We start from the raw sequence: 25655 nt of genomic DNA, 5'->3' as shown, positions 1-25655 counted from the left end.
GTACTGAACGGTGAAAACCTATAAAACCTCCTTCTACAGTTTGAGATGAGAACTGTGTCTCTGGGAGAAACACCACACAGACCCGTGGGGGTCACTCCTGAAGAGCACTGGTCGGTCTGGGAAGGTTTCAGAGCTGGTACCAAACCTGTGGGACTCAGGTCCACAGTGAGAAACAGTGAACCTCCACAGAAGTTAATCCAAGGGCAACCGCTGATCCAAGGACCTGCACCACTTATCAAGAGTTGACCGTCTGATAGAAACTGTTACGTACGTTCGATTTAAGTTGAAGATCTGAAACCGTTTAGTCTGAGATACACAAACAGAGCAGGGATCTGGAGGGGCACAACATCTCTTCACAGTACTGCAGATACACACTTTCATCTTTCATCTGCTGTTGCACTTGTTATAAATCGATAAACCGTCTCTACTGCTGAGATGTTAACAAACCGTTTCCTTCCTCTTTGAGTTGCAACAACAAACGGCAGCAGGAGGCCGTTACCAAACTCTACAGAACGGAACCTGACTTTAAACCACTTTCCTCTACTTGGTTCTTGTTTTTTATATATATAGTAAAAACGTGTTTCCTTTTTTACATGAAAGGTTCTTCTCCCGCTGACGTCCTGTAGATCTTGCTCATATTTTCCTGAAACCAGCTGTGTAGCTGTACATTATTTAAAAGACGCAGCTCGTCACTAACAAAGGAAAGTGGAGAAAGAGTTTGTTACTACGACAATATAGTAATTAGTTTTATTATTATTAGTTTTAAAAAAGGTAATTATCAGCTCAACGGAAAATGGATGAAAAACAGAACTTTAGACTGTTTGTGTTTGTTTGGACCCATTTGGTTATCAGATATTAATTTAATTGGGTTCTGGTCCTGGTCTGGACTCGTCCGGTCTAAAACCTCCCACTGTTTCCCTCTGATCAAGTCCCATGTTGAGTGTTTTGGATCATTGTCTCAAATGTTTCATTGTGAATTCATCCTGCTTCAATCATCAGTAAAGATCAGTAAGTCCATGACTCAACCTGCAGGCTGCACAGATGAACTCCAATAAGGTGAATCACTGCAGCAACTTAACAAATAATGAACTGAATATGTCAGATTTTCTGTGAAATACTAATTCATTCTAAGTAACGAACAAATACTAACTAATAAGTAATTATTTTTGTAAAAGAAATGACAACAGGTTCCAGGTCATCATGTTCATTACTACTTCCTGAAACATGTCCTGACCTCTGCTGTAACCACAGCTGCAGAGCGGCGACAGCAGAATCTGTACTGATGCATCTTCAGCGCGCTGCAGCTCCACGACGTCTTCAAACAGCAGCTTCTGCTGCCAAACAGAACCCAGACAAACGTTAACGAGGTGGATCAACGGGGGGTGCATGGATATTTAGTTTGTTTATTATGATAAAAATTATTTCATGCTGTATATTTTTGATATAAGCAAGAAAAGGAGCATATTCAACTTCTGACACCACCTACAGTGAGGGGGTGGGGGGGCTGACTAGTTCTAGTTGGTTTAAGAAATCAGCCTTCAGACAGACAGAGTGAGACCTCTCCATTACATCAACAATCTTTGTGGAGAGTGTCTCCTGGTGTTCAGGTACAGAACTACAAATTAACTTTTACTAAATCAGTCAGGATTCATTTTACATTCGAATGGTCCGTTCAGTAATAAAGAAAAAGTAAAGAGAAAGTAAATAAAAAGCTCAGGATCACAGGACGAAACTGAAGATATTCATCAAGTAAAAACATGGAAATACATCTTCACAGAAAGCTGCAGACTGAGTCAGAGCAGAACCAGCTCCTGGTCCAAACCTTTAAATAAAGTTAAACCGGCTTCTTCATTTATCACCTGAAGAAATACTGACTCTCTGATCATTTGTTAAAACATCAGTCATCATAAAACACGAGTTGTAAATGTGAAATTATTAGAAACTTAAAGAACAGAGACTCAAGACCAACTACAGCCAGGTGTGGGGTCAAAGGTCGCCACTGCACCCAACATCCTAGCACCACCACCACATGGAGAAGGCTCCTTGATGTCGCTGCACAGAGGCCTGAATAAATTCATGGTTAACATTTAGATCTTCAACATACATGTTATTCAGCAAAGCCACAAAGAGACTCAAGACAACCACGGAGAGATTCAAAGATTCAATCATAGCGATGTACACTACTGGTCTAATGTTTGGACACAGCTTCTCTTCCTGTGGTTTGTCCTCTTTTATGATCTTCACCACACTCAGGAACTGTCTGCTCACCCTCTCTGCGTCCAACAAACACACTGAATGTTTTAAGTGTGAACAGTTTTCAGACTGACCTTCATTTCCTAAAGTTATGATAGACTTGTTGTAGCAGCACTATCAGCACTACTGACTCTGAAGACAACTGATGGTCTAAAGCACAGTACAAGACAGGAAATGTCTGTGGAAACTGAAAACTGTTCCAGGTGATGACCTCTCCAAACATAATGTAGAATTTAATAAAATTGAAAACATATCCTGGGTCATTTAGGGTGTTTTTGTTGAGCACGTAAAAACACATTTGTCACATTTTGATGTCTTAATGTACCAAGTTAAAAATAAAGTTACAGGAAAACCACTGATGGAGAAGGTGGGTCCAAACCTTTGACCGGTTCTTCTTGTGATCCCCTGGTTTAGAACCACAGGCTGAAATGAAACATACTGTATTTATAAAACCATTTGCAGACTTCAGTCGAATCTCGACTCCCAGAAACCTGCAGACTTCAAGCTCAGCTCCACGGATATTTGGAGGCAGGATGGAAGTTTCTGGTCCACAGCAACAGTCCTCACATGGTGAAAGAGGAGCCGTTCTCACTGGATCCGTCCACTGATCTGCGAGTGGACACATAGATCTCAGAGGTGACTCTGGAGAAGCGGCGTGGGGCAATGTACCTCTTCCCCAGACACCACAGGTCCTGGACAATCTTCCTGAAGTGGTTTCTGAATTTGACTCCTACAAAGGCGTACAGCACTGGGTTCAGGCAGCAGTGCATGTAGGCGATGGTCTGAGTGACTGTCTTGGCCGTATGCAGGGCGTCCGACTCTTCACAACTATGCTGGTCGAACATGCTGATGGTGTCATAAAGGAGCGTGACGTTGTAGGGCAGGTGGCAGACAATGAACACCACCACCACAGCCAGCACCACCCGCACCGCCTTGTGCCGCTGGAAGTTTTTGGCTCTCAGCAGCGTGATGATGACGGCGGTGTAGCAGAAGATCATGATGAGCAGCGGCAGGAAGAAGCCCACAGCGATCTGGGTGCTGGGAACGGCCAGCTTGGTCAACAAGGCTGTGTTGTTATCAGAGAACCTGAACTCGCAGACGTACTGTGGAGGCAGGGAGACACCGTCCCATCCCTCGACTGAGAGGTTCAGCCCGCTGTGGGTCAGATTCTCCTCCGGCACAAACATCATGTTGTGGGATGGCTGGTAACAGTGGTAGAAGTAGAAGGTCGGGACAGACAGCAGAACAGCACAGACCCAGACGATGGCACAGATGATGCGGCTGTAGGACAGCGAACGCAGCCTGAAACTGCGTCGGGCCTGCACGATGGCGATGTAGCGGTCTGTGCTGATGCAGGCGAGCAGCAACATGCCGCTGTACAGGTTCACGCTGTAGGAGCCTCGCAGCAGCTTGCAGGCCACCGAGCCCATCGACCACGACGACATCTCGTTGTAGACGATAAGAGGCAGCGCTACCACAAACAGCAGGTCTGCGATGGCCACGTTGAGCAGGTAGATGTCCGTCATGGACTTGGTCCTCTTGTAGAAGGCGTAGGTGGCGATCACCAGGCTGTTTCCCATGAAGCCCAGGATGCAGATGATGGAGTGGACGTACGGGCCGACCACCTGCTCCACACTGTGGTTGTTGTTGTGTGTACAAAGTCCAATCAGTTCACCAATGTAATAATCTTCATAACTTTCATTATACTCGGGTTCTGAAAGGCTCGACATCGTGTCCTGCTCCGAGAAATGTCACTGCTGCTTCTGCTGTGAACAAAGGACAGAGAGCCGAACATTAAACCATGTTGTGAAACAGTAAAGACCAGGAACAGTTAATGATTTGACCAATAAAATCTAAAGTCTACAGAAGAACGTTCAGCTGAATAATCTGTGAAGACACTTTTTAAAAACTCGGCACATAAAGAGGGAACTCATGTCTGATCATCTCTGGTTTCTTCTTTGTACTGAAGTCATGCTCAGTTGTGAGTTGCTGTTTAAAGTGGGTTTTAAATTTAGTTAGAAGAAGGAGGAAGAAGTGGTTTAGACGCTTAAGAACAGTCCCAAGTTTGTTCATTACAAGCTGAACCTCCAGAGACCATGTCGCTTCACCAAGTATAGCTTGTTTCTTCATTTTGAGTGTTGTTGAATTCTACCACTCGAATGATCCTGACATCAAACACTGCACCTGTGAAAAGCCATTAAAAGCCTTTTCAGAACCATCAGGAACACACAGAACATGACGGCCGCCAGACCGTTTTTTCACTTTGACTTTCTCCCAGTTTCATTCAGTTTCATGTAAAAAGTCAAGTCGACATTTCAATGATATGAAACCAGCACAAATGTCACTGTGTTTGAGTGCAGCTAAGATGGAGGTTCCGAGTTTGTTCTGCTGGTAAAAAGTTTCAAGCTCTCAGATGAAAATGCTCCAGTTGTGGTTGATCGACGTGGTGAATGTGTGAATGCGTTTTTATTCTGAAGTCTGTGTCATGTGTGAAGACTGAGAGGAAGTTTGCAGAAAAAGAGGTCAGTTCAACCCGAAACACCGAGTGACCCAGTTCAGATGTAATGTGTGGTTTCTTCTACTTGCATAAATTTAAACTTCGAGTAGTTCGTAGATCACTCAGAGCTCGATGGTTCTTCATTGTGTCACCGCTTACTGTTTGTTAAGGGGGGGGGGGTCGGAGACTCGGAGGCAACATGAGAAATTAGAAGAGTGTTCTAACACCCCCCCCCCCCCCCCGTGAGATCGACTTTATACTTGTGTGATCATTTTCTGATAACTACCTCTCTTTCTGACACTGTCAGCATCTTTAAACAAAGTTAGTGTGTGGAACGCAGCTCTTTGTAATGTTGTGTAGAGAAGAAACAAACAGGATTTATTAAAGACTGACAGTTCCTCAAACACCTGATGTTCCTGCTGCTAACTTCTGCTTACTGAACAGAGCCATGCAGATCCGTTTGTCCTTCACACTTCCTGAATTTCAAAGGTCACCTGAAGTAAATCAAACAGGTGGAAACGAACGTCCTGCAGAGACATAAACCGTTTTAATATCCCTGCTGTTGTTATCGCGGTCCATGTTAAACATTAAGCTTCTAACCAGCGACTGTTTCTTTAAAAAGTTACAGGACAGTTGGAGGAGTTCATCTGCACGTCTCAGGGATGGGGGGTCCCTCATACTACATAAGGTACACCCCCAAAGCTCTATTTGCATCAGCATCAGTCTCTGTGTAGTAATACCAAGTCTCTGTGTAGTAACACCAAGTCTCTGTGTAGTAACACCAAGTCTCTGTGTAGTAACACCAAGTCTCTGTGTAGTAACACCAAGTCTCTGTGTAGTAACACCAAGTCTCTTTGTAGTAACACCAAGTCTCTGTGTAGTAACACCAAGTCTCTGTGTAGTAACACCAAGTCTCTGTGTAGTAACACCAAGTCTCTGTGTAGTAACACCAAGTCTCTGTGTAGTAACACCAAGTCTCTGTGTAGTAACACCAAGTCTCTGTGTAGTAACACCAAGTCTCTGTGTAGTAACACCAAGTCTCTTTGTAGTAACACCAAGTCTCTGTGTAGTAACACCAAGTCTCTGTGTAGTAATACCAAGTCTCTGTGTAGTAATACCAAGTCTCTGTGTAGTAACACCAAGTCTCTGTGTAGTAATACCAAGTCCCTGTGTAGCTACTTTTGATTGTTTTGTGTCAGTTTGTAAAAATAAACTAGGACATTTTATTTCTCTGGGAACTCTGTGAATCATTTTTTGTCTTTTCTTATTCGTATATTTAAAAAATTGAATCAGCCGTCAGCTCAAAGGACCATTGTCCATATTTTTATCTTTACCTCCTGTGTCACAGGTGTTGGCTTCCCCGACAGGTGACACATGGTTTGTGTATTTAAGGACTTCCTATAAATCTCAGGTCTTCCTTCAATCATCAGCTGAGACTGGACCAAAGGTCTAAACCGGACTGAGTGTGTGTTGGTTACACTGAACAAAGAGTTGTGTCTGGATGCAAAGTGACAACTTGAGCCTCGTTTTTCAACCTACATTTGTTTGCATGTAGTCGAGTAGCTGTATCAATAATTGTCACCTCCAGTATACAGGGTGTCCAAAGATATTTTACTGTTACACTAAAGAAAACCTGGAAACCTGACGAGTTCTGTATCCTGTTTTTATTTATTTTATTGGTTTTCTGGATTTATTTTATTCTAAAAATGGAAACACATTTGACTGAGTTATAATTGTGCAGCATAGTGAGATTGTGTGCCGATAATAATGAAATACGACGCATATTTACATCTTTAGGACAAAGTCTGCTCATTTGATGCTCACAACCTTTATATTCTTTAATTACCATGCATTTAATCAACTCGGACACATACATTTAAACGCTCATGTAAGTGAACGTGTTTGGATTTCATACAAAATAGCCGATCGTTTTGTCGCGCTGGTTCCTTCTGTCAAAATTAAGAGGATGACGATGTGCTGCCTGCTGCTGCGTGAAGCAACAGATATGCTGAATTGAAACAGCAGAAGCAAAAAAGTAAGAGAGGACACATAACGTCTCCCTGATTTCTACAACAACTGTAGTAGATATTAGCTTTTCTTCATACCATCACTATTGGATCTGACCAAACCAGATTTTCACAGAAGATTCATATTTGACACGATAGTGTTTTTGTGCAGCTGTTAGTTCACTTGTAATATACTTGTATCCTACTTTTAAACTGATCCAAGTGTTTTTACATGTAGGATTTAAAGGTCCGTTTGAATTTTAATATAACATGAACACTGCTCACGTTCTGAGCTGTTGACTGTGACAAAACCCACAGAACTTCAACAAGTATTACTGAGTACCCAACAACTTATGGAGATGAAAGTCCAGTTCACTGCTTACCGTTCTTACTAATGGGTATAAATTGGTAAAACAACAATTAATGAGCCACCAAGCTCTCTTCATCTTAAAACTTCCACAGTTTGGCTTATAGTTGTTTGTGTACTTGCTAAAAGTAAACTAGCTTATTTTTAGTCTGAAAGAATAACAGTAGTACATTTCAATAGACTTCTTTTTTATAAGAGGAACTGGAAAATCCGATGATGTTCAACCAGCAACACAAAGATGAACAAACATACAACAGGTTGGTCACATTGATATCAATCTGTGGTTTTGTGCCATCTTCTGTGTTTCTTATCTTGGTTTAGTGTTTATGTCGTGTGACGTCATGCTCTTTGTTCTTTCTGTGCAGTCGCTCTTATGTGATTTTTAATCTTCACATGCTGCAGATAAATTAACACCAAACTGGCTCAGTGTAGGATGACTGTGATGTTATCTGAAAAATCTGACAACGACGACTACTACTACTACTACTACTACTACTACTGCTCACTGTGCATTAGAGTTTCATCATTCATTGAAATTAACTCAGTTTAGAGAAACGTAAACTAAAATTAGGACGTAACACTTTGTTCTGCTACAAAAACTAAATAACTAGTGTGCAGTTAAACCTGCAGGGCATCAGAAACCCAGATATTCTACCTGATATTTAGCTGTAAGATTAAACGTATTTTATGAGAAAGTACAAGAAAAGGAGCAGAAAAAAAACAGCCACGGAGAAGAGAGAAAAATAAGAAGTGGTCTGAGGTTTTCCTTATAAAAATGAAAGAAAAAACGAAACGATAAAAGAAATAAAAAGAAGAACTCACGTTTCCCTCGTTGATCGCACAGGTGATGGTGGTGGAGAAGCAGCACATCGATCAGATAGAAAAAGGAAACGCTGGTGTGAAACCTCTAGTTCTGAGCCTTCCTCTTCCACCGCCTCTCTCTCTCTCTCTCTCTCGGTGTGTCAGAGTCATTTCTTCGGTTTCACGTCGTCCCATCTTCTCCCTGAAATGATCAGTAATGAAATAAAGTAATGTAGTGGAACCAGAAAAGGCTGAAACGTCACTGGGGATGTCAGACAACTGGAACACAACCATAAATCATTTGAGGATTATGAGAAGTTCATCTGTGCCCCCCAGACTGGGGTGGGGAACTTTTGTATGTAAATGTTTTTACATACATGTCTTTGTGGTTGTTTTGTCTCTTTGTAGAACTGCCCCCGTTAATGGTAGCCGAGATTTCTCTGATCAGTTCCTGTTCACAGTAGAGTGAACTAAAAATACTAATAACTACTTTAATTCAGAGAAATTGGATGGTTTCAAATATAAAATACAGCAATTGAGCATTCACTCTTTAAAAGTACCAGGATTACAGGTGGATCCTAACATACGTAGACTTTTAAAACAGGATGATAGCTCAGGACGTCTAGTGTGGCTGCTGTGAAACAGTTAAACTTAAACTGTAGCATGAGTGTTGTTGGTGGTGTTTTCTGGGTCTGTGATAGATACCTCTCATCGTAGACACAGTTCAGTTTACAGGTGGATACGTGCTTCACAGCTCCATCAGTGATGACAGGCCTTCAAAAGCAGGTCCAGATCATGATGGTGCCACCACCATGTTCAACAACTCTTCAGTAATCTGCTTTGTTGGAGCCATGACTCAGTTCTACAAACCTCTGCCCGGATCAGACTTTAATGAGGAAGATCTTATTAAATGATAGTGTGTTTCCATTAGTAGCAGCAGTAATGCGGTCAATGTACAGGTCTATTTTGGTGAAGAACACCTCCCGTGAACCTGCCCCGGATGAGCAGAATAAGATGGATGGATGTGTTTCCATTAGGTTTAGTTAGTTTAGTTTTGGGATCTGAACCAAAAGTTGATCATTTAGGTTCTATTTATACCGACATAAAGAAAACTGCTTAGTTTTAATAGGTTTGATCACCAGTCCAGTGACGGATCTCTGGTTGATGTAGCTTCATTTAGATCACTTCAATTAATACTGCACGAACAACATCTAAATACAAATCCATTTATTTTCTTAATGAAACTGTACAGACTTAAATATAGGTGATACAGAGGTGCATGATGGGAATTCAGGCCACGTCCTCCATGTAATCAGCTCCATCACTGTGACTGAGCTGAGAGACGCTCAGGTCCTGAGTGGTTTCATCAAACTGCAGAACAAACACCAACATGGAAATTAACTAAGATTATTTATAAGCGAGAGATGGGACGGATGCTGGAGCTCTGATCACCTTGTCGCTGTTGTCAGGTCCCTCGATAGAAACCTCCTCGATCTCTTCACCGATGCTCAGCTCGCTCTTGGAGAGATCCGATCGATGACTGAAATAAATTTAAAAAGCTGCTGATTTCACTTTGTTTCCACAAACACGCTGCTCACATGTCAAAATTTGTGACCATTAACAGGTTTACATTCACATTATATCACCAAATCTCAACAGGAATAATCTAAGGCTCTTTGTGTGGTGAGGTTCAGACCTCACTACTGTCAGTTTCTGCTGCAGTTTGTTGGGTTTGGTGGAAATAAGAAAAGGCTCAGTCTAACAGGAATATACCACTCATCCACCTACAGCAGCATCTACAACTACTTTGATAATCGTTTCATTATGTATAATATTCATTGTTTTAATCCAAAATTTTAAAGCCTCAAACAAGAATGTTTGTCCTCAGTGGGGACTGAACTAAATGTCATTTACATAATTTCCCACTAATCTGTCGATGGGCTCTATTCACTTCCTTTATATTAAGTTCTTCTTCTTTCGTTATCTTTGTACTACTACTGTAATAATAACATGTCCAACATACATGTCAGCAAACTACAATTGTAGACGCATTGAAATAAAATATAATTTGAGGTCAAATTGTTTTTTCCTGTTTTATCCTCTGTGTATTTGAATTTATTTCCCTATGGCTGTTTGGTATCACCGATATAATTTTGAATTAAAATGATAATACTGACATACTTCAACATACATAATTGAGGAGTTCCAATGGCAGAGCTCACTTTACAGTCTTACCTGTTAAAGTCGTCGTCATATTCAACATCATCATCTGAGGGAACAAAGTTGTACAAGTTTAATTTGTGGAACTGTTTTTGGCACTTTTTAATCTACAACTTCAAGTGTCAGCAAACACACCTGAACTAATCATTCAATGAAACAGTTTATAATACAACCTGCTTAAAAGTGAAAAAGCCCGGACTGAGACTAAATAAAAGATGGTTAACAGCTGGGAATGATGGAAACTTGTCATATTTAATGACCCAACACTTCATGGCTTTAGAGAAACAGACTCTCATGTGGACGTGTAATATTCTGTGATTGTTTGACTCCTACCCAGATGCAGAGATCCAGTTTTATCATTCAGGCCCTTCGAGTCCCTGAATCCTTTCTCTCTGGAGTTTGATGCTCCTGCAAGAAAATCTGCTTTGTTCTAACTTTGTTTGAAACTAAGCAAAAGAATTTTACACCAGAAAACAACTCAAAATAACAAATTTCTCCATCTGATTTGCAGCAGATGAATAAATGAATCTCCAGGTGAAACCATCAGATTATTAATAATAATAATAATAATAATAATAATAATAATTCTCCATCTGATTTGCAGCAGATGAATAAATGAATCTCCAGGTGAAACCATCAGATTAATAATAATAATAATAATAATAATAATAATAATAATAATAATAATAATACTGTGATATTTAGACAGCATCAACATGATCTACATCAACCTGATGTTATAAAGTTTCATTTTCTTTTACAAAGACATTTTAAAGTGACTCCAAACTCCTGAGCATAGAGTAAAAACGCTGCAGAGATTTAGTGTCATGAACAATCATCAGTGCTGGTTGAACTCTAACCGGTCCTGCTGTGGCTCTGCTCTGACGTGCTGCTTCCTCCAACTCCTACTCCTGGTTTTATAGCATCAGACAGGGAACCTGCAGGACTCTCTCGGGCCCCGGACGCCTCCACCTTCCTGGGAAACAAACAGCGCAGTTGAACACAGAGAATTCAGAGAAGCAGCTGGTCTCCAATAAAGACGTGTCACTTAAATTACACGTTAATTACTTCAGTGGAACGACTGACACTGAAAGTCAAATATCACGAGAGGAAACATTTCAGTTTGGTGAAACTTTTTAAATGTGTGAAGAAGGAGAGTTCTGTCTTCAGCTATTTTTTGAATACTGGAAGTGAAGCTGCTGAACCATGGATTACTGGTTTGTTTGACCACTGAACTGAACTGAGCAGCTTTGTGTGGGGTCTTCTGCTGTGTTGTGCACGGATCAACCAGACATGTTTCAGAGTTTCTGTTGGAGTTCATCAGTCACTAACTGAAACACAGTAAACTCAAGTTCACTGCTTCAGTACACAATATAAAGAACAGAGCATGAATTTAAAAGCATCACAAAAAACACAATATGTCAGAATTCCCATTGAGTTTGGTGAATCTGAAAACGTTTTTATTGACACACGTCTCTGATCTATTGCGTGTCTGATTGATCTCTAGAAATTCATTATATTTCCCAGTAACACAGACAATAATGACTTCATCAACCTGCTTCCACGCAGAGACAGAGAGAGACACCTGTAGCTCACCTGAGCTCAGAGCCCTGACTGTGTTCAGAGAGAGGATCGTCTTGCTTGCCCTCTAAGTCACCAGCCAGGACAGACAGACTGAGACCAGCAGGAGAAAAAACAGAAAACATTAAGGAAAGAGAAAGTCAATGTCACACTCACGTTGTACTTCTATACTTCTGTGGACCCTCAGTGAACCACTGAATCAGTCTTCACTTTGAGAAAAATGTTCCCAACCTTCCAAAACTTGTCTTCAATTGATAAAATGTCCTCATTTGATGAAACGTCACTTTCTAAAAATGTTTATTACTATTACTCTTCTCTCTAAAGTCCTCCTGATTATCCAGTCTCAGAAAGTTTATTTAAAACCTTTTCTCACGAAGTACAGTAGCACACATTCAACTTAACAACCATGTACACTCATGCAGAAAGTTATTTCTGTTTGTAACTATGAGGACAGTTTAGTTTTTAGTGTCTGAGTCGTGTGAGAACCCGGAGCTGCTCCGCTGCTCGCTGACTCTTCAGTTTCGTCTGAACGACCCAGTTTCTCCACACAGATCATTAAAGTTTCATGGAGCCTTAGGCGGAGTGTAATCTCTCTCAGTTAGTGTCGTTCTACTGGGACCAAGGCTGATACGGACACTTGTTTTACCCTGAGTCTCTTAGACCTGTGTCTGATCGCACAACGTCAAACTGAGTCTCTGAATCCATCACACAGTCGGGCAGCAGAGCAGCTTCCGGTAACAATATAGCAATTAACGGGGAATAAAACAGTGGAATGTGACTTTAACTGCTGTCACCTCTGTGCTGCGTCTAGTGTGTATTAATCCTAATACTCAGTGTCCTGGTTTCCTCCTCTCTAACATCTCTGATGCTACAACACTGATCACAGTTTTCTTCTTCTAAATCACTTGAATCAACCAGCTCTCTGTTATTAACTGATCCAATTTGGTTCTGTGCTGAGATCGGAGTCGACTGACTGGACAAACAGTGCAGACTCACTCATTCAGGCTTTTGCCTCGCCTCATGGGGGAGATGACCAGCCCACAGAGACTCTCCTCCCGCAATGGGACAACACTGCAAGGGGAGGAGGGGTGACACACAGGTAGAGGAAGGCAGGGAGGATGAGGTCAGGACACAGGAGGGACAGGTAAAGAAAGAAGGGCAGAAAGGACAAAGGCAGGACACAAACAGACAAACAGACAAAAAACAGCCAGTACAGCAGAGACGCAATCACAACGAAGTAGGGAAGTAAAGAGACATGTTCGAGAGCTCTGGGAAGTGGGTGAGGATTAGATGTGGACAGGTGAGACAGTCTCAGGTGGACACAGATCCAGTCAAGTCTTAGAATACACAGATATAATCCATCAGTCAGGGACAATTACAAGTTTTGCTCACAATATTTAAGTGAATGATAATTCTGGAATTCAGACTTTGCTCTGCTGATGCTCTTCACCTCCACAGTAAAAGCAATGTCAGAGTTGCTAACAACAACATTCACAGTTACTCTTCATTTTATATTTTCTGTAGTGTTTTGTATTGAAGCTTATGATGAAGATACAATAGATCTAACATTTTTATTTTGTAAATTAGTTTTCTACAATTTAAATTTGAGAAAAACATCTCTAGATTCAGATCAGTAGTAGTCAGCAGAACCTTTAAATTTAAATTAGTTTACTAGGAGAGAAAAAGTTGGATCAGTGCATCCTTAACTGGACAAGAGAACAAGAACAGACGATCAAAGAAGAGAAAAGGAGGAAAATGGAAAGGAAATTAAACTCTACAGAGGAACATTACAGCAGGAGAGAAAACTAAGTTTGAGGTGAGACCTACTATCCACTTTAAAGAGACTTAAGGTCAAAGAGCAATAAAAACGAATATTCTTTCTTCCTTCCTCATTAATCACCATTTGAACCCGTCCCAAGATGGATTGTAAAACTAATTCCTATAAATCTGAACAGATCTTTGGTCAGGATTAAATATATTGTTTCTCTGCCAGATTATGTTACCAGCAAAGTTTTATAAATACTTAATAACTTTAGATATTCTAAGGTGTTCCGACCTGGAATCTCTCTGACCATTTGTCTTCTCTGCCGAGTCTTTTTCTCCAAACGGAGAACTACGACTTCAGAGGCAGAGGCAGAAAACAGAGGACAGACAAACTCAGACCCAACAGGAACAATATCTGGGACTGAAGTTAGTGTCTGAGGGTTTTTATTAACAGTGGGAGGCACCTTGATGCAACTATCACAATAACATATCATCACTAGAATATAACTTTCCTACTGTAAGCTGGAGCCCCTACCCAAAATGTAACTAGACTGGGGAAACCACATCAGCACCAGAATAACTGTGATTGGCTGCTTGTGTTTTCTGGTACTGGTGCAGAGAATTTATAAACTGCACTAAAGGAACTCCAGTTTGTGAATCTGTTTCTCACAAATGTTGTCTTGAGCAAAGCCTTCATTAAATTACCCAATGAACTACCAAACGTGTAACGATTCTCCAAATCCACAGTCCAGAGCTCAGTTCTCAGCCCGGTTCATAGATCAGTGTTTTTTGTTTGCAGCATTTTATTCAATTAATCAAAGTAAATGCTACAAGCATGTGAACCTGAACCAGGTGAAAGAGGAGAGTCGAGATCTGAGTGATGTGCTCACCAGCCATAGGTCTTCTGTGGTTTGGGCAGTGGGTCATCAAAAAACGAGTCTCCGTCATCGACGTCGTCCTCCACCTCCAGGTTCAGGTCCAAACACTCCCTCTGCAGACCAAAAGACAAGGTCCTGTTGTCGGACGTCTGCTGCTGGAAGTCTCCTTTACTCAGAGACATCACACCCTCAGAGTCCTGATGGACAACATGAAAACAGCAACAGAGCAGCTTCAGATCTATGTCAAACTGAAAATCGCATCCAGAGTTTATGGAAAAGGTTAAAGGATTAAGAATTAAAGGAGAACAAGTGAAGGTATCTGCAGCTGTTTAAAGTGATGTTCACACAACAGTTTAAGTCACGGATTTAAAGACACCACCTTCTGACTGACATGATTTACTTCAGCAGTTTTAGGATCAGGCTTTGGTTTCAGAGATGTTGGACTGAAACTAGCTGCTAAACTACATACATATATTATGAACAGGTACGTTATACTCATATACGGACAGTTGATTTTCACAGCAGTAGTGACAGAGTCAGGTCATAATCACCACTCAAAATGTTGATGTGAACGTCATCATTATGTTACCATGGGCAATTACAGAGGACAGGTGAGTTAGTGCATTGACCTACATTCAGGTGGAAAGGAGTGTCGAGCTGCACAGTTACACAATGTTAATTTAATCAAAATATTTTCCTTTCACACTGAAAAACATCATTTATAATTTTAGGGATTTTCTGAAAGCAGCAGAATCATATTTGTACTCCTACTGTGTGATACTGACTGGCAGTGAAGTCAGAGTGAAACTGAAGTGGGTGTTTTCTCAAAGGACACAAAGAGGTTTGAACCAAAAGAGTGGAGCCGCACTTGGCTCTAACGCATTTAATCAGAGCAGCTTAAAGACGTTTAGTGTCTTTCAGATAAATGAGAATATTACAAATTACAGCTCCCACTGAGCACTGTGTGTATTTTATACATCATGTCATCCACCCACACTATCCTGTCATTTTACTAAGTGAGAGCTGAGCACGTACCATTTACTGAAATCAACATCTTCACTCTCTAACTGACCTAATGTAGGTCACAGTTTTGTGGGCAGTCATTTGAGCTCTGCAGAGAGATGCTCAGATGGAAACAAATCTCCAACATTGTTGTTGACTGGGTTTTGGAGACTCAGTGATGATCTGATTCTGTTTCCTGATCATTTATAGACTAAATGAACAATCGAGGAAAAACAACTTGCAGATTAATCAGTAATGAAAATAATAATTACTTGACGTTAGGTAACATCTCTGCATCTCCTGATAGTAAAACAAACTCATGACATACAGACGTTTTCTCAACGTACAGACAAAATTATTCGATAATTTGCAGAGTAATCGATGATGAAATCAGCTGCAGTCTCATCATGTGTTAATCTCTGACAGCAGACAGTTTGCTGCTGTTAATTAAGTTAATTTTCAGTTATTTTGATTCTGATCCAGTGATTCTGAATTTAGTGGAATCGACTAAACTTTTCTCATGAACTTCAAGCAAATATTTAAAATTTCAAGTTTTTTCAATTAGGAACATCTGGTTTGAATGATCAGAACCCCCTTTTATAGCTTACAACCCTGAGTTGTTGAAATAATGACTTGAATGAAAGAATAAACTGTTCAGAGTTCACTGAACTCATTTAATGAAGTTTTAAAGAAACAAAATGTAAATCTCTTCTTTCAAGAGTATGAGAGAAAAATAACCATTAACTCCAACAGTTGCAGCTAACTGTTCCTAATGTCAAACAAAGACCTGATTCTTCATGTACATCAAGACATCTTATGTTTTATCAGGTTCAGTTAAATAAACTCAGCTAGTTTTACATGTTTAAATCTCATAAAAAGGGCACTGGACTTTTAAAGGCAGTAGGTGAACTTTCATCACTAAGCTGAGTAAACTTAAAGTGATTTACTGCATCTGAACATCAGCGTTAGTAAGCGCAGGCGCCGTTCATTATGAGAGACGGTGAGAGAGTGTGAGACTGAAGTATCATAAAAACAGTGGCTGTGCATTGCCTCTTTCCTCTGCTGTTCATGTTGTTACCTTGGCTGCTGCCTGACTCTGTCCTCTGTGATTCTGGCCTTTAAATCTGGGGATCTGCACAGGGACAGGGACAGGGGAGCTATCAGCTACCTGAGCTAACATCAGAGTCCACACACCTGTACATTCACCATCAGCGTCCAGACCCCTGATACACCGACAGTCAGTCATAATGACAGAAGAAGTCTTTTACCTGTTGTTTCAGGTACATGTAAGATCAGAAACAAACACTAAGTTGATTTTGACCTGGTAGCAGCTGCTGGCAGCAGTGTAAAAGTAAACTGGATCGCCACATCAGGGCTTCGTTCATCCTGCTGAATCTTACAGACTTTGACATTGTGACAGATTCTACAATTATTTTCAGACATTTTCCGTCTATGCACTAAATCTTTTTAAGATACTGTTCATGAATTGTGGTTTTAAAAACAGGCTGATTTAAAACTGGACCTGAACAAAACGTACCTTACTAAGGGGAGCAGAGCCAATTTTCTCCTCAGGGAGTCGAGTTTGAAATTCGTTGGCATCTGAGTCCTGAACAACCTGAACAAGAATACAGCGACTTTAGACGTCACAGCAGTTTTTCCCCCCCATTCAGAAACATCAGCGACTGAGGAGTCACAAAAGAGTTTTTCTAATTTACCATTTCTCCCAAAATTAAATTAAAATCTAAAGGTGTTAGAGGCTATAGAAGTGAAAATATCCATAATATCTATTTTCTCTTTGCAATCACATGAAAATGTTTTAAACATTATCTGAAATCAGTAACTGTTAGAACCTCACCACATTTCTGCACTGAGTGAAGAGTCGCTTGTACAGTCCTAGAAAGAGCTGGAAGTCTATAGCTGTGAACAGAGTGTGTGACAGTTTACAGTCAGTAGACGGACAACAACTCACATTAAATATCAGTCACATGTGCATATTAAAGGTTATTTAGTTCGTTATTTTGCAGGGAACACATTGGGAAACATTGACTGTAATGAACAAGTGGAGTTACTATTAAAAATCTTACTGTTAGAGAAGGTTTTGTCGGCAGCTCTGAGCTCATCGGTGATGAACCTCTCCAACACGTTCCTGCAGGTCACAAAGACAAAGTTAAAGCCACAGTGTGAGATTTACAGAGATCTATTAACAGTTTTCGCAATCATGTTTTCATTAGTGTGTATTTACCTGAAACTCAGAATAACTTGAGTTCCTTTAGATTAAACAACAAAAACATTTCCTACCCGTTAAAACTGGGGAAGAGATCTGTGAAGACACTATTTAGATCGTCTTTTAAAACTGAGCCGCTCTGGTCCTAAAGGGGGAGAAAAGACTACAATCAAGGCAAAATAATGATGTTTGAGATTGGCCAGATACTGATGATATCACACACAGGTAAGAACAGTCACCTTGTCGTAAAGGTCAAACTTTTTCCGAGCACTTGTGATTTGTTTCTGAGACGGTTCCTGCAACAGAAAAATAAAAAAAACAAAACAAAACACATGGAAATAAATAAAACATATTTCACTCAAAGTCCAGAGTCAGATCTTGTGTGTTGTACGAGTGGTTTTCTCTGCAACAATTCCCACATAACAATAAAGCAATTTAAAGAACAATCTCCTCAGCAGCATAAATACAGCTGAAAAAGTAAGAGAACTATAACTACTACAATTTTTTCCTGAAAGTCTCAAATATCAACAAACACAATATTTCTAAGCTGACACAACACAAACAGCCCTGTTTTTATTGAACACACCCATTAAACATACAGAGCGATGGTGAAAGAAGCGTTTTAATGACTGGCTGAATCATTGGCAGCAAGAACCTCAAGTTCTTTGTGTAGCTGTGGATTCAGGAGGAGGTTTGGATCATTCTTCTCATAGAACTGCTTAAGGTCTTCATGTCATTCAAAAGCGTCTCTGTTGGGTTGGTTACTGACTAGGATTTGCGTCTCTTAAGTCATTCTGTAGTAGATTTAATGTGATGTTTAGGATAATTCGCCTGGAGCGTCACTCAGCCTCTTCTAAGCTTCAGCTTGCAGTCAGACACTCTGATATTATCATGTAGGAGACCTTTTTAAACTTGGGAATTCATTTCCACCTACATGATGGCAAACTGTCCAGGTCTAGGCAGCAAAGTAATATAGTGTGTGTAGTTGTAGCATCAACTCTGATCTGCAGCAGCAGTAGAAACGAGGACATGCTGAGATCAACAGGAAACCAGCACTCCTCTATCTCTTCCACCTCTACAGACAGTCTGCAGTACAGTGACCCAGATCACAGCACCAAGCAACTCACACTAAAACACACACCTTAACACACACTGGTGTGAATGTGAAATTTGATTCTGAGCAAAGTGATCAGGTGGTATAAGCTGGTAGGATTTATTAGCCCTTGAAGATAAGAGTGTGTGAGAGTTAAACAAGCATGGACTTATCCCATCTACTGGTTCTGAAATCGAGACCAAAACTGTGACACGAACCTTCATGGTGTCATGTTTAAGTTCAGAAAACGCAGACAAAGCGAGCGATGGGCCCTCGTATGACAACAGATGTCAGATTTCCAGGATATTGTATTAAGCTTGCTGGTGTGTGTGGGAGCTACTGTTGATGCCAGCGGCAGAAGGTTAATGGAGGTGGAAGCAAATTCAGATCCGTATTATGGACATTACACTGTTCAGTTCAGCAACTCTGATGGTTTGTTGCTGAGAATTTCTAGTAAATTCTTATTTTTTTTTATATAAAAATTAGAAATATAATATAATATAATATAAACAGTCCTAGCATGTCCTCGCCGCAACTTAAAAAGACAAGTAAGCGACAGCTCACCTTGGGGATGTTTCCACTTCTGTCTCCCTGTTCACACAAACAGTGGAAAGAAACAAAGAAGTGACCAAACACAAATATACACAGAGTGTGACTATATGCAACTTCATTGATCTGCATAAAAAACAGTCACCAAACACCGGACTGGTTCCTGAGGACCTTCCATAAGGTCACAATCTGCTCCATTAACCACCAGACCACCATCTCTTTCAGCAGATGTCTCACCTCGGCGCAGTCAGTCGGTTTATCTTTGTGTCGTCCTCTCTTGACAAGCTCCAGCACTAGAGGAGAGTTCTTGTTCACCTCTGACTCAGACAGACTCAGTTCTCTGCAGACCAAGTCCCGACTGTCCAGACCGTTGAGCTGCAAACACACAAACACAAACACAGAAAGTTGAAGGAAGAACAAACATGTGGAGAATCTGATGTTTCTCTTGTTGCTGGGTGTCAGGCAGCTTTAATCATTTTTAAACCAGGTTCTGGAGTCATACCCACAAGAAATGTCATTCTTACACATAACAATTTGTTCTGTTTGGTTTGCATTAAAATAAATAAGTATAAAAATATTAGTCAGACTAAAGTTAAGACCTTAAATCTGACAGGTGAAATTTATGTTTAATGGAACTGGATTTTTATTTCACCTGTTCCCAGAGGAAGACGACAGGTTGTCTCCTCTGTAATCTGAACTTCTGTTTCTCCTCTTCATGACCTCGAGTGTAACTTTGATATTTCTCAGCAGATACAATCAGACCACATAAACTGATACTGATAGAAGATTACCCACCAACGTCTGAGATTAACACATTAGCACAACGCATAATGTTTCCACTTTTTAAAGGCATTTCAACAACCTAGACTGCCATTCACTTACTGCTATACAGCTATTATCTCTAACTGCTTTCACAGTGAAATTATTCTGACAACTAAGTATTAAAAAATGGGATATGGTCATCAGAAACATGCAGTCAATAAGAAGTAAGATGTAATTAAGTTGTTAATGTGTAGTGAAATATGTTAAACTGTGCATAGACTTGATCACTGGGCATTTCTGAGGCACAGACCTCATCAATATCCTAAATCACTAAAGACAAGCTGAGAAAGAAAAAGCACAATATGTTCTCTGTGTGTTCCACTGAGCAGAAGCCATGATGAGGGTAATGTGTTATCTGAGTTTCACACCCACAAACCACTGAGACGACACTCTGAGTCAGACTGTGGTGAGATGAGATAAGAAACAGCGTCTTCACGTCTCAGTGTCACGTCAAACTCACCGAGTTAATCTCCGGCTGAAACACGGCGAGGGTGAAGTCCAGGTTAAAGACCTGCAGGAAGTCTATGATGAGACTGGCCACCAGACGACCTGCAGGGACACGAAACTGACTCAGGACAAAGCTGCTCGGCAGAAACACCATTACAGCGAGAACATTTAAGAGATGAGCTTTCTCTCTGATTCAACGGGAACGTATGGCTGCTGCCAGCACAGTCAGTGCTTAACCTGATAACACCCGAAAGAGCTGCTGCTTGTCTGTAAAAGTGGTTTAGAACTTGATTGTCTGTCAGGTCATCAGGCTGCAAACTGTCCCACAGAGTAAGCCAAACATGCAGGAAGACAAAAATACACCACCTTAAAGAGCTGGTTCAAACCTGCTGTTCTGATCAGCCTTTCACTGAACCACCTCTCCTGTTTTCTAATGATCCTAAGGTTTTAACTTTTTCAATTTGCATTTTAATGGTTTTACCTTTTTTAATTTTGTATTACGTACAGACCGTAGAATTGTCCTAATGTAGGCAATTACAATTAAAAAAATGTATGTCTTTACTGAACTCTAATGTGTTGTCTCAGCCTGCTGATGCTGTAGCTGCTTCTCCTTCACAGTCGCATTCTATTGAGCAGTTTTCTGCTGCAGAGAACATTAAACATTAGAGTGTGTGTGTGACTCTGAATCCAGTAAAACCCAGTGATTCATAAGTAAATGGTAGAAAACTATCAGCAGCTGCTTCTCATGTTTCTGCACTGGCTGCTTCACATGACTCTCTCTCTCTCTCTGTAGCCAGGGTCTGGACTCAGACAAAGATTATTTGTGAGAGAAGACACTCCACTCAGTTACACCAACTGGATGTATATGTAGTTCCACAGATTTCAACATAGCATGTCAGCTCTTCTTTCTTTCACGACAGATCAATAACTGACTGATGATAACGTTCATATGACACAGTAAGTCGGAACCAGCTGATTAAACCTGAACTGACTGGAGGAGGAGATCAGGATCAGACTCTGGATCAGCAGATATCCAATATTTAGGTTTCAACTCTCTAATATTTGGATTTGAATTTATGCGAGCATACAAAATGTCAGTGCAATTATTTGCGAAATCCCTCCCTTCAGGTATGAATAAAGTATGTTTCTGTTGCCTATAATGTATAATTTACAAGAACAGAAAGTCTTTCCATTTACTGGTAAATGTTGCATTTATAATAAATATTATAAAATAGTCTGATGAACTAAACACACCAACACTAAAAGAAACTGCAGGTAAACTGCTAAAAATATTTTGAAGTTCACATTTACAGCATTTGTATCCTTTAACAAAGTAAAGTGTGGTTTTCTACTATGTCTAACATCCCTGCTCTTCCTGTTTCCTAACAACTATTCCAGTAATGCAGTTCTGCAGCCAGAAAATACTCTTTAGTTTCCTGACAAAACAATTTCTTTATAAATGGCGACAGGCTGACATGGACTTCTGCAGTTGACAGATGGTTCCACATGAAACCAAAACAACTCAAAAACCTCAGAAAGTTCTATAATTTGATAAATCTGACAGAAGATCCTGATGTAGTTTCTCTTAGTGAAGACCTAAGGTTCAGAAGCTCACTGCTGCCTGATGGGGAGACAGCACCATCGTGTGGTGACAAACAGACAGAGCTCTCCAGAGCTGCTTTCAGCAAATGTTTGTGTGCTATTCAAAAGATGAATAACAGATGAATAACAACTGAGGCTTGATAGATAAGATAAGATAAGATAAGATAAGATAAGATAAGATAAGATAAGATAAGATAAGATAAGAATAAACTTTATTAATCTCTGAAGGGAAATTCAGGAGTGTTTAACGTGGAGCTGAAAACACTCAAGATTGTGGATTTCAGGACAACCAGCACTGTGTCAGCAGTGAAGTCCTACAGGTTCCTGGGATCCACAATCTCCCAGGATTTAAAATGGGAATCTAATGTCAGCACTGTCACCAAAAAGGCCCAGCAGAGGATGTAGTTTCTGCATCAGCCCAGGAAGTTACTTCAGGAACCACTGTTTTAATTCCATCACTGTCTAATTTGATTCAGCCAATAATCTAGACCAAAAACACTTCAATAGATGGTCAGGGCTGCAGCAAAGATCCCTGGGGTAAACCAGCCCAATATCCAGGACCTGTACAACAACTTTACATGTAGAGAGTAAGTGTAAGTGATTTTTCACATATTCGCTGTATATTTATTTGTCATAAATGCAAATGAAATGTTGCACTTCAGCCTCTATCATAACACAATAAAGAACAAAACCTCATAGCTCAACAAATAAGCACTGGCTCGTAAGGAAACCTGCAACATTAAGGGAAACTGGACAAGATGAAGAGGAACAACAGAACAGTTGGTCCCTGAAAGAGACAAATGCACGAAGAAAACATGTGACAATCATGAAGGAGAATGAGTAACTCACCGTCTTGGGTGTTCAGACATTTCTTCAGGTTTTCATTTATCAGAGGAGTTTTGTTCTGAAGGTAAAAAAAGAACAATCACATCACAGCTACAAGGATCTAAAGGTAATGCTCTGAGCTTCTAAGCTGTAAATATTAATTATTACCTCTAATCTGTCTTGCTCCTCCATGGCCAGAAAAACAGCAGCCCTCATCTCTGCCTGCAGGAACAAACAGGAGATTTAGATTTTAGATTTGTCTTACTGGTGTGGAACAAAAACAGCAGCTGATTTAAACCCTTTATGTTCTGACATCTGACATCATAAAACTTAAACTTTTATTAGTTTATTAGATTCTGTGTATGTGTATGTGTAATAAACTAAAGCTCTCAGATACATGTCGAGGAAGAACAAGTAAAAGTAACAAATACTCAAGTACAAGTACCTGAGAGTCGTATTTTGAGGTACAAGAGTGTCGTATTTCAGTCCACATTTGTGTAGGTTTTGCAGTATTTTGCCGAATTGTGTGTTGGTTATTGCCATGCACTATCGGATGTACAGATAACTGTCACTTAAAATACTGTGATACTGAAGAAAACTTAAAAACATTCTGATACTCAGGGAAGTTCTGGAGACTTCTCAGTTTCTGGACCATTAGTCCAGCTTAGGGACAACATATGATAATAAATGGATATTTTAATAATTACGAGACTTAAATGTAAGTTAATGAATCATTACAACGACATAAAGTTTCCAATACAATTTGTTTTGTTTATGTAACTTTGAGCTAACGCGCTTCGGTGAGTAACTAGCGGTTAGCTTGTACAGTTGAACAATTCAATGAGTATTAATGTAGGTAGTTCCGGTTGTTAACAGTTAGCGATACAAAACGTTCCTTTATTTTCATCGTCATTTGATAAACACTCTACAGTTGGGTCGTTAAAGTTGTTGTAATAACACGAAACGACCATCGTTAACGGGAACGTAACAGTGAACCGAACTTTACCGGCTACTACTCGACTGCTTAGCTATCAATAACATAGCTAGCCGGCGGGCCGGGTACATAGATTTTAAATCAAATTAAAAATATTACTCCGAACCTTGAGTTTGTTGAGGACTCCGTTGTTCTCCAGGTTTTGAATGAGTAGGTCTCTGAGCTCAGTGTCGTCCTCTGCAGCCGACATGTTTATGTGAAGCTAATGCTAGCTAGCTGCTAGTGCTACTGTCAAGGCTACAAAACAAATCACAACACACCGGAAACGAGTTCTTCTTCTACCGTTTCATGTCAGATCACACAGTTTTATCGCCACCTGCTGGAACAACGAAAGTACACGTGTACTTTTACTCCATTACTCACATGAGAGTAACTGTTCAGGAATTAAACTGAACATTTATGAGACACGTGAGGAACAAATCTGGACTAGACTCAAACGTTCATGTTCAGCACTGGTTAAAATACTTTGTTCCTATTAGGAACTATACTATAGTGACAGAGAGACTCTGGAACGTGCAGCCTTCAATCAACTCTCTGACTTTCTTTCCCAGAATAATTTCATCTTTACTGAATTTACTAAGTAATAATGTTCTGTAGCAGCTCTGCAGGCTGATTTGAGGTTTCCTTCCTTCCTGTCCTTTCTTCAGTCTTTGTTTGTGGCTTTTAAAGTTTGTTTTCCCTTTTGAATTTTCTCTATTTCTGCACACTCATTCATTTATTTATCATAGAAAACTGTCAAATCTTAAATATGTGAACCTCCAGGGTTTTACAGTGAGTCTGAGAGAGATTAGAATCAGCTGAGGATCAGCTGTGAGTCTGGGATCCTGTCTTATTCAAAACAGAGAAATATAACATAGCGGTTTCTGAAGACCTGCTATGTTAGACACAAACTAAAGGTTGAGACATTTGGTCGTGTTTATGCAGAAGAAGAGAAAATTCTACAGGGTTCACAAACTTTCTAGCACTGCTTTGTGGGTTTTCTACAGTTAGAGCCCAGCTGGGAGCCAGCTGTCTGTCTCTACCAGAAAATGCTCCAAAAATAATAATAATAATCTTTAAAAACGGCTGGACTTTAAATTCACACATCTGTGGAGTCTTGAAAAACAAAAACAGAACATGATGACAGTTCGTTCCCACTGAGCCAGAGTTTCTCCTAAAACCCAAACTCGACCTTTCTGCTGACGTGTGGTTCATTTGAACAGTTAGTTGGTGAATAATAATAATAATAATTAGTGATTTTTCTTTTATTTACACTCAGCATCAAGTGAAACAGTAAAATATTCAATTACCACGTTGGCACTTAATTAAATCATCACTGTTCCCACAACCTGAAGTCTCTGGGGCCCCGGAGCCCGAGGGACAAAGTCCGGAAGACGTGTTTCCCCACAGACTGAGAGGTGGAGGATGGAGAGGTGGAGAGGTGGAGAGATGGAGGATGGAGAGGTGGAGAGATGAGAGGTAGAGGAGAGGTGGAGGATGGAGAGATGGAGAGGTGGAGGGATGGAGGATGGAGAGGTGGAGAGATGAGAGGTAGAGGATGGAGAGGTGGAGAGATGGAGGATGGAGAGGTGGAGAGATTAGAGGTAGAGGAGAGGTGGAGGATGGAGAGGTGGAGAGATGGAGGATGGAGAGGTGGAGGATGGAGAGATGGAGAGGTGGAGGATGGAGAGGTGGAGAGGGGGAGGATGGAGAGATGGAGGATGGAGAGATGGAGAGGTGGAGGATGGAGA

General features: G+C 40.5%; 2 protein-coding genes across 6 annotated transcripts; both read right to left on the bottom strand.

Annotated features, from left to right (window-relative positions):
* Window positions 1-1383: 1383 nt before the first annotated feature.
* On the bottom strand, window positions 1384-9009 carry LOC113149239 (C-C chemokine receptor type 6-like). 2 transcript variants are annotated; one of them, XM_026341202.1, is made up of 2 exons: window positions 7946-9009; window positions 1384-4019 (listed from the first exon to the last, which is right to left on the bottom strand). In XM_026341202.1, exon 2 carries the CDS (start codon window positions 3981-3983, stop codon window positions 2817-2819), a length of 1167 nt encoding a protein of 388 aa, XP_026196987.1. In that variant the 5' UTR covers window positions 3984-4019; window positions 7946-9009; the 3' UTR covers window positions 1384-2816. The 2 variants fall into 2 exon arrangements, with proteins under 2 accessions (XP_026196987.1, XP_026196988.1); XM_026341203.1 differs by having other exon boundaries at window positions 1384-4016.
* A 127-nt stretch (window positions 9010-9136) lies between these two features.
* On the bottom strand, window positions 9137-24189 carry cep43 (centrosomal protein 43). Of its 4 annotated transcripts, XM_026341190.1 has the most exons (20): window positions 24032-24189; window positions 23100-23153; window positions 22956-23010; window positions 20518-20606; window positions 19473-19610; window positions 19251-19277; window positions 17833-17889; window positions 17668-17738; window positions 17454-17515; window positions 17225-17286; window positions 16907-16984; window positions 16448-16501; window positions 14380-14564; window positions 12722-12796; window positions 11741-11818; window positions 11005-11120; window positions 10478-10552; window positions 10160-10193; window positions 9377-9464; window positions 9137-9295 (listed from the first exon to the last, which is right to left on the bottom strand). In XM_026341190.1, the coding sequence occupies exons 1-20, from the start codon at window positions 24113-24115 to the stop codon at window positions 9215-9217; spliced, it is 1563 nt and encodes a 520-aa protein (XP_026196975.1). In that variant the 5' UTR covers window positions 24116-24189; the 3' UTR covers window positions 9137-9214. The 4 variants fall into 4 exon arrangements, with proteins under 4 accessions (XP_026196975.1, XP_026196977.1, XP_026196976.1 ...); XM_026341192.1 differs by lacking the exon at window positions 12722-12796; XM_026341191.1 differs by lacking the exon at window positions 16448-16501.
* Window positions 24190-25655: the final 1466 nt, after the last annotated feature.

Source organism: Anabas testudineus, chromosome 24 (assembly GCF_900324465.2).
Source record: "Anabas testudineus chromosome 24, fAnaTes1.2, whole genome shotgun sequence".
In the NCBI taxonomy this organism is placed as follows: Eukaryota; Metazoa; Chordata; class Actinopteri; order Anabantiformes; family Anabantidae; genus Anabas; species Anabas testudineus.
The sequence above is the reverse complement of the archived record's forward strand: the minus strand, read 5'-3'. Positions and strand labels throughout refer to the sequence as shown.